The sequence below is a fragment of the Anolis sagrei genome, chromosome 1 (assembly GCF_037176765.1).
Source record: "Anolis sagrei isolate rAnoSag1 chromosome 1, rAnoSag1.mat, whole genome shotgun sequence".
NCBI classification, from domain to species: Eukaryota; Metazoa; Chordata; class Lepidosauria; order Squamata; family Dactyloidae; genus Anolis; species Anolis sagrei.
In genome coordinates, this window is record NC_090021.1 from 35,369,767 (window position 1) to 35,386,466 (window position 16,700).

Genomic DNA, 16,700 nt, shown 5'->3' on the forward strand with positions numbered 1-16,700 from the left:
GGAGTAGGACTTTTTATATAGTCCAGAAAGGCACTTTGGGGAATTTTTCCTTGCTTCCCTAATGCCTGCATATATCTATGGAGGCAGAAATGTGTACTGCTGAGCAAACTCTGAGGATAATTTCCTCCTTTTAGAACCGTTAAACTCTCAGGTCATAGTGGCAGTATAAGGGCAGAGCACATGCTTGTTCTTAATTTCTAGGTGGTTATAGAAGTTTCAAGAGAAGATCATTGTTTCTATTTACACAACAATCTTTCCCTGAATACTTGGAATAGGGAGAGTTGTTTCTGAGTAGGTAGGATTCTTTTCCACCTGAGTACACACATATCACATATATTTTACAGGTAAGGGCAGTGATTGAATCATCCCTATTTAGTGTCATGTATTCATCCCTGTTCATGATCCCTTTATGAAAAGGGAGTCAGATTATGAGATAGATAGGTGACTTGTGAATCCTTTGTGTTCTCCTCTCAACTTAATCAGTGAAACAAGCTCTGAATTTGTATTCCCCAAAGTGGCATGGAGTGTTGCTTGTATATCAGTTGTATATATGGACAGTACAGATGGTTAGGGGTAAAAATTGCAAGGCTGGGGTAAAAATTGCTGGAAGAAACATTAACAACCTTAGATATACAGATGATACCACTTTGATGGCCGAAAGCGAGGAGGAGCTGAGGAGCCTGCTAATCAAGGTGAAAGAAGAAAGTGTAAATGCTGGGTGACAGTTAAACATTAAAAAAAAACAAGATTATGGCAACCAGACTGATCGATAACTGGCGAACAGAGGGAGAAAAAGCAGAGGTCGTGACAGACTTTGTATTTCTAGGTACAAAGATTACTGCAGACGCAGACTTCAGCCAGGAAATCAGAAGACGCTTACCACTTGGGAGGAGAGCAATGACCAATCTCGATAAAATAGTAAAGAGTAGAGACATCACACTGGCAATGAAGATCCGCATAGTAAAAGCAATGGTATTCCCCGTAGTCACCTACGGATGTGAGAGCTGGACCATAGGGAAGGCTGAGCGAAGGAAGATAGGTGTTTTTGAACTGTGGTGTTGGAGGAAAGTTCTGAGAGTGCCTTGGACCGCAAGAAGATTCAACCAGTCCATACTTCAAGAAATAAAGCCTGACTGCTCATTGGAGGGAAGGATATTAGAGGCAAAGATGAAGTATTTTGGCCACATATTGAGAAGACGGGAAACCTTAGAGAAGACAAATGGAAGGAAAAAGGAAGAGGGGCTGACCAAGGGCAAGATGAATGGATGGTATCCTTGAAGTGACTGGCTTGACCTTGAAGGAGCTGGGGGTGGTGATAGCCAACAAGGAGCTCTGGCGTGTGCTGGTCCATGAGGTCACAAAGTGACTGAACAAATGAACAACATAAGCGACTGAACAAATGAACAACAATACAGATGGTTAGATGCAATCAGGAATCCATATCCATAAATCTGTAAGGTCTGACCAAGGCTGTTGATGATAAGGAAATCTGCAGACCTCTCAATCATAGGGTCATCATAAACCAAACTTAACTAGATGGTAGAAAATAAGAAAAAGGTAGTAGAGAAAAGTGAGATATGCATATCCCCCCAGTAACGCACTCACACATGGAAATAATGTGCACAAGACATACTTCTTCTCTCATGACAACCAAATTTAGACACATTATAATCACCTCCTTGGGTAAAAAAAAACCCAGGGATAACATAATTGTATCACATTCAGTTCAAGATGCAAGAGATGCTTTATCTCATATAAGGATGTGTGGAGAGACAGTGAGATACAGACGTCTCAATCTTAGCCTTAGTTTCTTCCTAACTGGAACATTTGTGCTGTTGCTGTCATTTATGGTTTTATTCTCTGATTTATTAAAGTCTTGAGATGAATAAAAAAGTTATACCCATCACAGGAAATCCATGTCACAATACAAATGATGTTTCAAATAAGTTAAAGAGGTCAAAGCAATAAAGGCTATCCATAAAGTATTTACTGTAGAGTGCATGTTTGGAAGGGAAAGAAGAAAAACAGGGGCTCTGTTGAAGTACTCTACAGTGAGTGCAGTTTCAGATTTGACAGTTCAGAGCATATTGAGTTGTGTATGTTCAGAAACCTGGAGATCTGACTGAATTTTGTTTTGCAAATGAATACCTGTTTTCCCCATTAAAAGCTAGCAAATCTTATCTTTAATCCTGAAAATGGTTCAGATATCAAGTGATGACTTGCATCTACTTTTACTAATAAACAATTATAATTAAAAAAATTAGGTAGCCAAGATGGTGCAGTGATTTGGATATTAGATTAGGACTCTGGAGACATGTGCTTGAATCTCCACTTGGCCATGGAAACCTACTGGATGATCTTAGGAATTCGGCAAGTCATATTCTCTCAATCTCAAACAAAGGCAATGGCAACCCACTTCTAAACAAATCTTGCCAAGATAGGTTTGTCTTAGTGTTGGCATAAGTCAGGAATTACATGAAGGTATATGACAACAACAGCAACAATAACAACGTATTTCTAGATAATTTTACTAGTTATTATATTTTAAAATGCTCTATTCTGTATTTATAATAAAATCTTTAAAACTCTTTTTATTTATAAAGTTATTTGAACTATTTCTGAATGTTTTTAACATAGCATAGGATAAAAGAATCTTCTACAGAAGCACAGGACAGGTATTCTTAACACAGCATTGGACAGAAGAAAAAATCAAATTGCATTCTATTTAAACCATTGGTACATTCATAATAATAATAATAATCATCATCATCATCATCTTCATTTTTAACCCGCCCTTGCTCCCTGAGGGGACTCAGGGCGGCTTCCAAGATAATATAGCAAGCATTCAATGCTGATGCAAACATATCATATTGATGCATACAAAAATGTGGTTGTAGATCCAAATGTGGAAAATGTATTAAGGCTGCTATAAAGCTGTCAGATCCCATCCACCCTTGAAAGCTAAGAAGGATCAGTTCTGGTTAGTACTAGTGGTTAGTACCATAAATGAACACCAGATGCTGCAGATTATATTTCAGACAAAGAATCGGGCAAAACCACCTCTGAGTACTGCTTGCCAAACAAAACTCTATGAAATGTATAGGATTAACACAAGTCAACAGGCACATATATACACATGCACGTCGTTCCATTGTAGTTCCCACCAATTTTGCGCACTAATTTAGTGTAAACTGTAACCTGTAGCACCATTACTTGCAAGCACCTATGCTAGGCTGAAACACTAAAATTGTTTGAAAGTAAAATGTTCCTCTCTCATTTAACACTGACATTTTATGTAACCAGTAATAATTAAAAGTAAAACTAAAAATGCTCAGTTTTGAAAATGACATCAATGCAGGAAAGTAGTTTGAATTCTTATGTTAAAAATAGTTTCAACTATGTTTATTTTCAAAACAAAGAAAAGATTTGATCCTGAAATATAAAAAGCTCCTCCACTTCTGTCTTTTTAATTATTTAAAAATAGGTGGTCTTCTTAATGTAATACCGAACTTGTATTACATTCGATAACTTTGGTTTCTCTTTCTCTTTTTTTGTGCAAACTGTATTTTAAATGTCCAACTGAAAATTTGAGTTACTACAATGCTAGAAATTTAGGGACTCCAGAAAAAAATTGTGGGACAATAGTTTTATTGGGGACCAATGACCTCATTTTGCCCTCCTCCCACATACCTACTTAACAGAGGGAAAGTAATCCCCCCCCCCCTCAGTGGAAATGCCCTGCCATGTATATGCTTGTTGACCTATACATAGAACAACAGCAAATAATATAGCAGGAATTATTTTCTGAACATTTTTAAATTGAACAAGACTATCATTTTTCCCCTTGCCAACCAAAATAATGACAGTTTTTTAAAAATCTGAAATTGTTTTTCATATCTGAATAAGATATTATAGATAAGAATAAAGCTAATGCACCTACTGCCTTTCCACCTAGGTCAGGCATGTAGCCCGGGGGGGGGGGGCTTGAGGGGCTTCATCCCCCTCCCCAAATTCTCATGGTGGTCCGCGAGAAGGCCTTACTGGTGCATTATTTAAACTTATGTTTATCCATATCATGATCTGATCACCATACTCAATATATCCCATATGCATGGGGGTATTGGGGTAACTATACAAAAGGTTTGCTAGGGTAGACCTCTTTCACCCAGACTCAGCCCCCCCCCCCCCCAATCAAAATCCTGGCTATGGGCCTGACCTAGGTCATTCTTTTGAAGGCACGACATAAATTGTCTCAATTTGCTGATGAAGCTAGTCTCATTGCAGATCTGTTATGCATTGCCTTTGCAGTTGTATGTGGTAGAAAACTCTATACAAAGTCTAGCTACGTTTTAAAATTCTATGCCAAGAAATCCTAATATACCTGAAAAGTGATGTTATGAAAATGTTTATGTATATGCCTTTATCAATGAGAGTGCAAAACTTTGGCATGCAATTTCAGAAGTTACAAAATGAAGCTAGAGTTTATTGGACTTCTAAAGAAGCAGCAAGGGCCAAGCAACCATGTCCATTTGTAGATGCATCTTTTACAGCCAATATATAACGAATCAGCCCATGTAGAGAACAGATGAGGATCAGAAAAATTGGACTTAACACTGACTCTCCCCACTCTGATGAAAATTATTTCCCCAAAAGCCTCAACTTCAAAAAAAGGGGAGGAAGAGTTGTGGCTTTAACCTCCTAGGACTAGGCTGAGGGGTGAGGGCTAAGTCACCCCTGAAATGATTTGACAAAATTGCATAAACAATATCCCTATGTAATAGAGCCTCCTCAGGCATTATAAATCTGTCAAAAAATATGAAGCACAAAAAAGAGGGAGTAGTAAAGATTGTGTACTATCTATGTTTACTTGGGATTAAGAGTCTAAATGACAAAGGTACCAGATCCCATCTGATCTTGGAAACTAAAAACAGAGGCAGCCCGAGTTAGTACCAGGATGGGAGAGCACCAATAACTTCTGGGTACTATAGACTATTTTTCAGAAGAAGGAACTAATAAACATTCCTTGTCTAAGAAAACATTTTGAAATTCATGAGATCACCATAAGTCAACAGTCAACTTAAAGGCATACACACACAAACACATGCAAAAGCTACAGTGAACATATGGAGAACATCTCTATGTACACATTGTGCTTCTGTGAGTCTTCATATTTAAATATATTTGAATGATAAGGAGTGGAAATAGCAATTTGCTCTCTCTCTGCAAATACCAGCCAATGGGTAAAATTGATAGCAACCCATTTGCCATAGTTGACCCTCTCCAAAAAAAAAAAAGGTATAGTTCTTTATCCAAAGCTGCCTTTTACATCAGGACGGAGATGCCCCATGGATGGGGATGGATAAAAGGATGGTTTAGAAGAAAATAAAAAATAAAACAGCTGGAGATTATATGAGAAATGGAATGATAGAAATCATTTGGAAGTGGGGTGGAGTGGGGAAAGACAAGCTTTATTGAAGCAAGTGACTTTTTTATCATGACATGAGAGAAGCCTGTTAGAGGCTTCTCTCATGTCACCACATGTAAAGCTGGAGCTGACATACAGGAGCTCACCCCAACTCGTGGATTCGAACCACAACCTTCAGGTGCGTAGTTCAGCTGCCACAAGGGTTTAACCCATTGCACCACTGCGGCTCCTTCAGCAAGTGACTGATGCAAGGCAATTCTAAAGTGATGCTATTGTTCTTGGAGAAAGAATTTGATAGGAATGGAGGGAAGTGTTGGCAGGACTAAAGAAGAGCTGTTGAAACAAACCCATTGAAAGAGCTCTGGACAGCTGTATAAAATGAATGTCCTTTGACTATGTCCTTCCCATAACCATAACTTTTAGGATCCCATCATTACTCATTGAAGATCATTTGCTCATCCACCCTCTCAGAATATGTAGTAGTCATTATCACCATGACCATCCGTATCTTCACTTGACAGCTGTACTAACAAGTGAGTATTTGAGTATGCCATCAGCCCTCACATATATATAAGCCTTGTTGTCTTACTTGCATATTGCCCAATGTCATCTCAAATGTAAAGCACTCAGGGGACTCAGGGCAGCCTCACAAAAGCATCATAGGATGCCGACATCATAAAAACAATTAAAAATCAGCAATACATTAAAATATTAAAAATATTAATTAAACAATTGATTAAAAGCTAAAGTGCCAAATAAGCCAATATAGTCTTGAATTTTGGAAGCAAGCGTGTAGCACAGCAGCAAAACATGTATCCCCAAAATGAACTTATTTCTCATTTCATCTATTTACTGTAAACCTGGACCAACACCTAAATCATGTTTGAGCATGGCATAAGCTACTGTAGAGATATGTCTATAAATAAAGTAAAAACTTCAAAGAACCCACAGCACAATCCTAGGAACAGAGATTTTGATACTCTCATAGGTTATTTGTGTTCAAGAAGTCATTGACAATTGCTGGGGATTCATAGTGGGAAGCATTCACAAGTCTTGGTTTTTTCCCCCTCTGTTGTCTAAAACAGTATTCTTCAAATAAACAGTACATAGGGACTAATGCTAATCTGCACCAAGTTTCCAGGAAAGAAAGTAAACAACCAATAAATGAGGACAAGTATAATGCCAGTTCCTGGAACACTAGAGAGGGGAAAAAACCCTAATGGTTGAACACATCAGGTGGCTTAATTTGCACTGTTATCAATGACATGATTCTTCCCATAACCTGGGGAAGATGCTCTCCCATAACTTCCTTCCCTATATGTTTTTGAAGATAGCATTTTCCTATACTTTTAATTTTAGCTATATTTGTATTTAGCTATATTTTAATGTTAGCTATATGTGTGCATGGTAAGAAAATAGAAAGTCAGAGAAAGGATTGAAAGAAAATCTCCAACTTTGTATTTTATTTTGCCTCAATGTAATTTTTTGGGCTTGGCCTTTTGTTAGCCGCCCTGAGTCCCCTTGGGGAGATGGTGGTGGCGTATAAATGAAGTTTATTATTGGGTTGTTGTAGGGTTTTCAGGCTATATGGCCATGTTTTAGAAGCATTCTCTCCTGACGTTTCACCTACATCTATGGAAAGCATCCTCAGAGGTTGTGAGGCAATAAAGATTATTATTAGTATATTAGTAGTAGTGGTGGTGGTAAACAACTGTAAAAACAAAGTTGGAGATTTTTCTGTCAATCCTTTCTCTGACTTTCTATTTTCTTACCCCACACTCTTCTGCTCTTCTGCCTCTCCCACCAGAAATTGAGATATGATCATCAGTGTGGGGTCCTCATAAGGGCGAGTCAAAGAAAGGCCTTGTTTTATTTCTTGGGTCTGAAAGAGTTTGTTTAATGGGACTGGAGTAAACTGTATCCTATAGCAGAAAGGAGTATCTTTTTGGAGGCTCCTTCATTTCTGGTTCTGTGGTCTATTGTCTGTTTTGGCTCACTGGAAGCCCACCCCCACCCCCTTTTCCCGGTGTTTGGCACTGAGAAGGAAAACTTTCTCCGGCCTCCTTGCCCAGCCTGCCACCTCCAATCCAACGGGTCAGCGGAAACCAGGCTTCGTGTCTCCCAGCCAAGTGAGGACAGAGAGAGCAGGGCAAGGCGAGGTGCAATTCTCTCTCTCTCTCTCTCTCTCTTTGCTCTACTCTACTTTCTGCTCCCGCTGGAAAGGAGGCCGGACTGTCGCCTATAAATGGCCCTGGATCCCAGTCACTTTTTCCACACGAGGCAGCAAAGTCCGAGCACCCGGTCCCTGCGAGTTCCTGCTGCTATTTTCCGGGCCTGCGCTGTCCCCTCAGCTATGTGCCCAGCATGCATGGCATCGGCAAGCCCTCCGCCTCCTCCCCGCCTGCTGCCCGGTGCCCATTGCCTCCAACCCATCCCGGGAGCCTGGCACCAAGAAAGACGACTCCCAGCAAGCCCCCTCCCTCCCTCCTTCCCTCTCTCCTCTTGCTTTTAACTCTGCCTGAACTTTGCAAGGAGGGAAAGCAAAGCAACTCTCAAGCGCGCACTCAACGCCACTTGCTGGGCGCCTTTGGCTTCCTCTGCTGAGCCGAAGAGGTGACAGCCGGGGCAGGATGCCCCCTCTGCCCTTGTTGCATGGCATGGCACTTGGAAGTGGGATCAGAGCCCCTAATACACTCAGTATTGTATTAGGTAAGACACCCTGTCTCCTCGCAGTGAGTCGAAGGCGAGCAAGGCAAGCAGCACATTATTCGGGATGGTTATTTGCATCAGCTCCTTTTCCCCTGCCTTTGAACGCACAACTTGGATGCAAGTGAGGCGTTGACTTCACTGTGACTGGGAAAGCCTGGGAAGCAATACATTACTTGGCAATGGGAATAACAGTGCCTAAGTTTTCCCTGCATGACATGGTACTTGGAAGTGGGATCGGAGCCTTAATACACTCAATACACTCCCTGTCCCTCAGAAAAGTGTCTCCTCGCGAGTGGAAAGGTGCCATCCAGGCAACACACCGGCGGCGAGAGTTGCATCTCTCTCTCACCCGGCGCAACCTGTCATTTAACGTATTGGGAAGGAGAAGAGCGGAGGAAAATAAACTGGGACACATTCCCTCCCCTTCATCCCCCCCCCCCCCCCCCCGGTCTCTTTGTCAGAGAAAATGAACTTCCTCCTTGGTCGAATCTTTGTGGTCTGTTTGCTCGCCCCAGGAAACAGCTTTCCTCTCTCAGAGCTTCCTTTGCCCACTCTCAGCCTTCCTTCCGAGGGATATTATCCATTCGGAGCCGCCCCACTCCTGGAGGCCCAGAGGGGACCCTAAAAAGCTTTTCAAAGGAGCAGACTTTGGAGGAAGGAGAGAGATAGATAGATAGATAGATAGATAGATAGATAGATAGATAGATAGATAGATAGATAGGTTGGTAGAGGTAGGTAGGTAGGTAGGTAGGTAGATAAGGAAGGAAGGAAGGAAGGAAGGAAGAGGAAAGAAAAGGAAAGGAAAGAAAGATAAAAGAAAGAAAGAGAAAGCGAAAAGGAAAGGAAAGGAAAGAAGGAAGGAAGATAGGAAAGAAAGAAAGGAAGAAAGAAAGAAAGAGATAGCAATGGTTTGGCTGCAAAGTCCACATGGGGACAAGGCATGCCTTGCCTTCAGCAACTCGTGTGGAGCCCCCGGCAGTCCTTGTGCCGGCGGGACTGCTGACCAATAGGTTCGCGGATGAGCTCCCTCTGTCTGCTCCAGCTCCCCGTGCGGGGACATGAGGGAAGCCTTCCGGGCGTCCTTGCAGATAACCAATTCTCTCACACCAGAAACGACTTGCAGTTTCTTAAGTCGCTCCTGACGCGGAAAAAAGAGCAAATCTTCTCGTCTCCTTTCCCCGTCTCACCCACCCTTCACCCACTCTCTTTCCCCTTCCCTTCCTCCTACATTTCCTTTTGTGGCGAGATTTCCACTAGGCGAGAAAGACAGAAACCGCGCGGGTGTGTAAGTTGCAAATCAGGGAAGGCAGGGAAGGAGACGGCGCGGAGGGTGATCGCTGGTGGGCAGGGACTCACATGGCTCCGTGACGCGTGGGCTTCCTGGCACTCGGTTGGGACCCCGCAGATGGACCTTCCTCTTCCTCCTCTTCCTCCTCCTCTGAGCCGGTTTCGGGTCGCTCCTCTCAGCAGCTGCCGCGGCGAAGAAGCGGATCAAAAGCGGCAGCCCCGGTCACTTTGCGAAAGGGAACAAAACACGGGAGAGTCGCCTATAAATAGCCACCTTTTTTCGACGGAATCAGGGAACAAATGAGAGGAGAAGGCGTAATTTTGGAGAGGGACACCCACCCCTGACCACCCCCTTCCCCTTTGGAAGATTAACCCCCTTACCGAGCAGTTGCCAGGGCTGGAAGTTGCGGGGGCATAACATACATGCGTGGGTGTTTGTGGAGGGTTGCGAGGGAGTCCGGGCTCTTCCCCTCCTGGACAGACACACGCCTTGCCTTTGGCTGACTGTCTGCACCACGCTCTCCGCAAGCAGAAGGACACCGAGCATACTTGGTACTAATGACAGTAGCCAGAAGTTGTAAAGGCTGAGTGGCAATGGGAAAGAACTACACAGTGTGTTGAAAAACTTACAACAACCCAGGGATCATTTTTCCGTGTCAGGAGCGACTGGAGAAACTGCAAGTCGCTTCTGGTTTGAGAGAATTGGTCGTCTGCAAGGACGTAGCCCAAGGGACGTTGCCCGGATGTTTTAATTTTTTACTATCCTTGTGGGAGACTTCTCCCATGCCCCCGCATGGGGAGCTGGAGCTGACAGAGGGAGCTCATCAGCACTCTCCCCGGAATCGAACCTGCGACCTGTCGGTCATCAGTCCTGCCGGCATAAGGGTTTAATCCACTGCAACCAGTGATTCCGGCCATGAAAGCCTTCGGAAATCGCACAATATCCGCTTTGAACTGAGTTATCTGAGTCCACACTGCCATATATTCCAGTTCAAAGCAGATAATGTTGGATTCTATTCAGCTGTGTGGAAGGGACCTCAGAAGCTTGCAAGAGATCTTTGGTCCATTTGGTTGGCCTGTAAAGTTACCGCTGTGTTGTCGAAGGCTTTCATGGCCGGAATCCCTGGGTTGCTGTGAGTTTTCCGGACTGTGTGGCCATGTTCCAGAAGCATTCTTTCCTGACGTTTTGCCCACATCTATAGCAGGCATCATCAGAGGTTGTGAGGTCTGTTGGAAACCTCTGAGGATGCCTGCCATAGATGTAGGAGAAACCTCAGGAGAGAATGCTTCTGGAACATGGCCAAGTTACCGCGCTGTAGTGGATTTTGGATATTGCTTAAGCCTCCTAAGAAAGTCTGGACTTTGAGGACAAACGTTAAGACCACTGGACCACAATATAACCTTTCTGGGACAAAGACATAGCCCTGTTGGTCTGGAATATCCATCAGCCCCGCAAAGGAGCTTCCTATGAATCCGGTTTGAAAATGGAGAGTGTTTTGACCAACGCTGCTGGCAACATGAACCTTGGGTTGCTCTGAGTTTTCCGGACTGTGTGGCCATGTTCCAGAAGCATTTTCTCCTGACGTTTCGCCCATATCTATGGCAGGCATCATCAGAGCCTTGCTTTCACAAATCCAGGTCTAATGCATTGAAGGACTTCTACTTGGATAATACTTTGAACCGCTTTTCAGTTACCCCCTCATTATACCTAGATATGTAATAATGTTTATAGATTAGTAAATATATATTTGGAGAGATACTAGAAAGGCCAACCAAAACTACTATGTGTATGGAAGTATGTATATATATCATCATATATGTTATGGAGGCCCTGGTGGCGCAATGGGTTAAACCCTTGTGCCCAGGCCTGTGGGGGGGGGGGGGGGAGGTTTAGGGGTTCAACCCCCCCCCCCGAAATGTTTCAGATTTTTTTAAAAACCTGGTTTACTCATGAATTTTAACTGGTTAAGCAAAAAGTCTATGAGATGCAAAAAATTAAGAGTCCCTCCAGAACTGCAAGCACTATCTCAGGCAAATATTGACAATTTATTCACACTGTCATTACTTGCAGCAATAACTGATGTAGTGAAGCAACCAAGTTGGGTGTGTGTGTGTTGAATGCTCTCATTAAGGAGGCCAGACTTGGTGGAGGTGGTTGACAGGGGCAGAGCTGCAGGCTATGGAAGGCTGCTCTGCCCTCTGCTGTGCTCTTTGCTTCTTCAGCGTGAACTAGGAGGCAGGTTTCAACTCCCCCCCACGACATTTTCAACACCCCCCCCCCCCCCAAATTTCAACCCCTCCCGAATTTTTTTTCTGGCTGCGGCACAAGCAGGGCCAATAGGTCAGCGGTTGGAATGTGGGTTGAGCTCCCTCTGTCAGCTCCAGCTCCCCATACGGGAACATGAGAAAAGCCTCCAACAAGGATAGTAAAACATCAGACATCCATGTGTCCCCTGGGCAACGTCCCTGCAGATGGCCAATGCTCTCACACCAGAAGGGACTTTCAGGGACTTGCAGTCCCTCAAGTCTCCTGACACGAGGGGAAAAAAGTCATATAACGGTTTGAATTAAGGTTGAGCTCCCTCTGTTAGCTCCAGCTCCCAATGCGGGGACATGTGAGAAGCCTCCCACAAGAATGATAAAACACCAGACATCCATGTTTCCTCTGGGCAACGTCCTTGCAGACGGCCAATTCTCTCACACCAGAAGTGACTTGCAGTTTCTCAAATCTCCTGACACGAGAAAAAAAACATATATGTTACAAATTCTATCTCAGATCCCACTCATCTTCCAAGCAAAACATCAATATTTTGGGATCCCGGTTATTAATTCTGCTTCCAAAGACACGCAAGCATAACTTCCAAAGTTCAGTCAATTACTTTTGCCCTTCCACCCAGTCTGGCTCTTTTATAAAAAAAAGTCTTCTACTTCGGAAGAATAAAGAATTTGAATAAATATATTCCAATGGCGAGGGCTCCAACTAAGAGACACCCACACGGGTTGCAATTGTGAGGGACCACAAAAAGTTCACCTACAATCAAAGAGCATTCTGAGCCTAACCAATGATAGAATTGGGCCAAACTTCCCACACTAGAACTCCCACGACCACCAGAAAATAATGTGTTTTCAGAAGTTCTTTGGAGACCCCTCTGACACCCTCTTGCGACCTTTCCAGGGGTCCCGAACCCCAGGCTGAGAAACGCTGTTCTAGAACATGACCATACAGCCCCCAAAACCTACAACAACCCAATCATATACACAACAATCATATACATTCTTAGAAGGGAGGGGAAGGAACCCTTTCCTGCCCTCTCCATTGCTCTTTCGCCCACAGTGCCAGAGGTATTGGCAAGTGGGGGGCTTCCTCCTCTCCAGCACAGCCTCTGCTCGCCCTCGAGGCCATTGTTTCCTCCAGCCAGGAAGAGAGTGGCTTCCTTTGAGCGGCAGACCTGCCCCTTGCCAAGGATCCCGAGCCCTACGAGAAGGGCCTTCTCTTCTGCCCAGACAGGTAGCCTTGCTGTCCCGGATGCCAGGCTGCGGAGGGAGGGCGGACCTGTCTCCAGAAAGGCTTCCGCGTCTGGGAGACTTTCCCGAGCAGATGTTGCCCATTCGCTCCACACAGGCGCCTATCAATTTGCGAGGACTGAGCGGAGCTGGCCACTGTTTGGCTTCGGCAAGGGCAGGGAAGCACTTGGGGATGGCATAGATATCAGGGGACACCGGGTTTCCGGGTAATGCCCGCTCTTTCTTGTGCAGCAGGGCTTTGAGACTCAAAGCCTGTAGTTAGCTATAAGCCAACCCCCTGAGAGACTCCCCTAAAGTGAACCCTCTCCCCAAAAGGACTGGCAAACTCACTGACAAAGTACACCGGAGGAAACAACTTCCCTTTGCAAGTCTTTGCATCTGTGAAAAGTCGTGTTGTTGTCGAAGGCTTTCATGACCGGAATCAGTGGGTTGCTGTGAGTTTTGCAGGCTGTATGGCCATGTTCCAGAACAAGCATGGACAAACTTCGGCCCTCCAAGTGTTTTGGACTTCAACTCCCACAATTCCCAACAGCCTAACAACTCATAGCAGCCAATTCCTAACAGCTGGGTTGCTGTGAGTTTTCCGGGCTGTATGGCCATGTTCCAGAACAGGCATGGGCAAACTTCGGCCCTCCAAGTGTTTTGGACTTCAACTCCCACAATTCCTAACAGCCGGTAGGCTGTTAGGAATTGTGGGAGTTGAAGTCCAAAACACTTGGAGGGCCGAAGTTTGCTGTTCCAGAAGCATTCTCTCCTGACGTTTCACCCACATCTATGCCAAGCATCCATAGATGCCTGCCATAGAGACATAAATAAACAAAAGTCCTGTTGTTTATTTTTATTTCACCCCTCTTCCCTCTCTGTTTCTTTTTCTCTCCCCACTTTTCCCCCTCTGACTTGTCCTGTGTTACTTATACTTCTTTCAGACTTTCCCCCCTATTTTTATCCTTCTCCAATGTTTTCCTATTGTTGCACCTTTCCCCCCTTTAATTATTGCCCAACCTTGTATTGTCGAAGGCTTTCATGGCAGGAATCACTGGGCTCTTGTGAGTTTTCGGGGCTTCATGGCCATGTTCCAGAAGCATTCACTCCTGACCTTTCACCTGCATCTATGAGGATGCCTGCCATAAATGCAGGCGAAACGTCAGGAGAGAATGCTTCTGGAACATGGCCACACAGCCCGGAAAACTCACAACAACCCATTGCCCAACCTTATTTCAGAAGCTTCAAGTAAAAAGGGCACCTTGGTGCTTATAGAAACTTATGTAACCTCCTGAGGTTATAACATGAGCTTGTGTGACTCATTCACCGAATATAACTTATATATAGGTTCTGCATATTTGACTGCCAGCTTGCTGTAACCCTTATTGGAAACCAGGATAGAATGAAAGATGCATAGAATAGATATAATAGGAAATTTGAGAAAGGGATTGAGCCTTAATCATGTCTGTTGCATTCAGCAGCCTGAACTACTTCAAAGCTGCAGTCCTAGAATCATAGAATTGGAAGAGGATTTGTGGACCATCCAGTCCCACCCCCTGCCAAGAAGCAGGAAAATCACATTCAAAGCACCCACAACAGAAGGCCTGTCAGTTACTTGTCAGGAGTTAAAAAATAAAAATTTTAAAAATTGGAAGTATGAAATGTTCTTCTGCTCAATCTTATAAGTAGCATATAAAGAGGAAAGATGCCTACACGTTTTCCTTAATTGAATTAAAGTAGGCAAAGATCTAAAGCTGTGGTTGGGAGGTCTTTTATGTTGATCACAGAGAAGCTGGTATTATTGTATTTATAAACAACTGCTTATTTACAACCAAAATAATTGGGACATTTGGCTGCTTCCCCCTTGCTTCTTTTCATTAATAATAATAATAATCGTCATCGTCATCATCATTATCTCTGGCACAAACCAGTAAAGGTGATCCCAGTGGTCTCTGGCACACTGGGTGCAGTGCCTAAAGACCTTGGCCTGCAACTTAAACACAATCGGCACTGACAGGATTACCATTTGTCAGCTGCAGAAGGCCACCCTACTGGGATCTGCTACACATTATTCGCAGAGTGATAATAATAAGCTGACATAATATGAAGATCTAAAGATCAAACTGCAAAGACTCTAGCACAAGGCAGTCAAGGTGGTCCCAGTGGTGATCGGCACACTGGGTGCAGTGCCTAAAGACCTTGGCCTGCACTTAAACACAATCGGGGCTCACAAAATTACCATCTTCCAGCTGCAGACGGCCACCTTACTGGGGTCTGCACGCATTATTCGCCAATACATTAAACAGTCCTAGACACTTGGGAAGTGTCCAACATGTGATCCAATACAACAACCAGCAGAGTGATCTTGTCTGCTGTGGACTCACCTTGTTGTGTTTCAAATAATAATAATTTCCCCTTCTCTTTCTTCCAAGCAAAGAATTTGAGAGACACAGTGCTGAGTATGGAATCACTCTTGTATAGGATACTATCAGATATAGAAGACATTAACTCAATGAAATGTTGTGCCACACAATCAATGTAGATAGCTGTGCTGCTTACAACATGTTCTATCTGTTTGACTGCTCATCTTGGCTACAAGATGTGTAGAATGTGCTGGTCAAGAAATGAAATCATCCTGTGCAATATGCCTATCAAAGCTGAAAGTGGAGAAGAAAGTTTCAGTGATTTAAATTTAATGTTCTCAATTTCTGACTCAGTAGCATCAGGGAAAATCAGAATTTTTGAGCAAAAATTCTGCTAGCCTTCAGTCTATAGCAGGCATGGGCAAACGTGGGCCTTCTGTGTGTTTTGGACTTCAACTCCCACCATTCCTAACAGCCTTGGGCCCTTTCCTTTCCCCCCTCAGCCACTTAAGAGGCTGAGGGGTCTGAGGCTATCAGGAATGGTGGGAATTGGAGTCCAAAACACCTGGAAGGGGGGCCCAAGCTTAAGTGGCTGAGGGGGAAAAGGAAAGGGCCTGAGGCTGTTAGGAATGGTGGGAGTTGAAGTCCAAAACACCTAGAGGTCCCAAATTTGCCCATGCCTGGTCTATAGCAAACTGTCTGATCAAGGTCAAGTAATGACAACTAAATAACATACATTTTCATTTGAGAAAAATCTTTTTAAAAAATACTAATACAAAAGAAGTTGACAGAAGATCTCTCGTTTTCTCTATCTGACCCAAAATGGCCTAGTAACAATCAAATCAATCTCAATTCTGGAACAATTTATCATTTTCTTATCTCTTTGCACATTGTTTCCTACCCACTTGAGGTAATGGTCTCTAAACCACTGTATCCTTTTGCACTTAGAAGAAAGTTGACCCAACTGAAATAAAAAGTGTCTTTCTCTGTTTCGGGTTCCTTTAATGTTCAAAATTCATATTATTATTTTTCCACATTATACCGAACCAAGTAAATGTTTATGTAGGTTGTTGTGAGTTTTTCAGGCTGTATGGCCATGTTCCAGAAGCATTCTCTCCTGACGTTTCATCTGCATCTATAGCAGGCATAGTTTTGAACCTACCTACATATAGGAAGACTTCCTTGTTTGAATCTAAACATCATATCTTGTATCCAGAATTACAGGTCAAGTACACCCAAACAACTTCCAGTGTCTAAATTATTAATACCATTCAGAATTACACTCTGTCCTTTATGCAGCATCTCGATTCAACCACTCAATTTAGATATATTTTGTCATGCAGCATTCAAACACAAGTGTAACTTCAGGAGTTTTGATGCAGGCTGGTGATAAGGTTGTTGCTGAGACA

General features: G+C 43.6%; 1 protein-coding gene across 2 annotated transcripts in view; it reads right to left on the minus strand.

Moving 5' to 3' along the window:
- Positions 1-16,700, minus strand: part of ESRRG (estrogen related receptor gamma) — a 501,516-nt gene that overhangs the window by 478,162 nt on the left and 6,654 nt on the right. For both annotated transcript variants that reach the window (XM_060754264.2, XM_060754260.2), the window contains exon 2: positions 9,491-9,647. In XM_060754264.2, coding sequence (XP_060610247.1) covers positions 9,491-9,492 — 2 coding nt within the window. In that variant the 5' untranslated portion in view covers positions 9,493-9,647. The remainder of the gene's footprint in view (positions 1-9,490; positions 9,648-16,700) is intronic.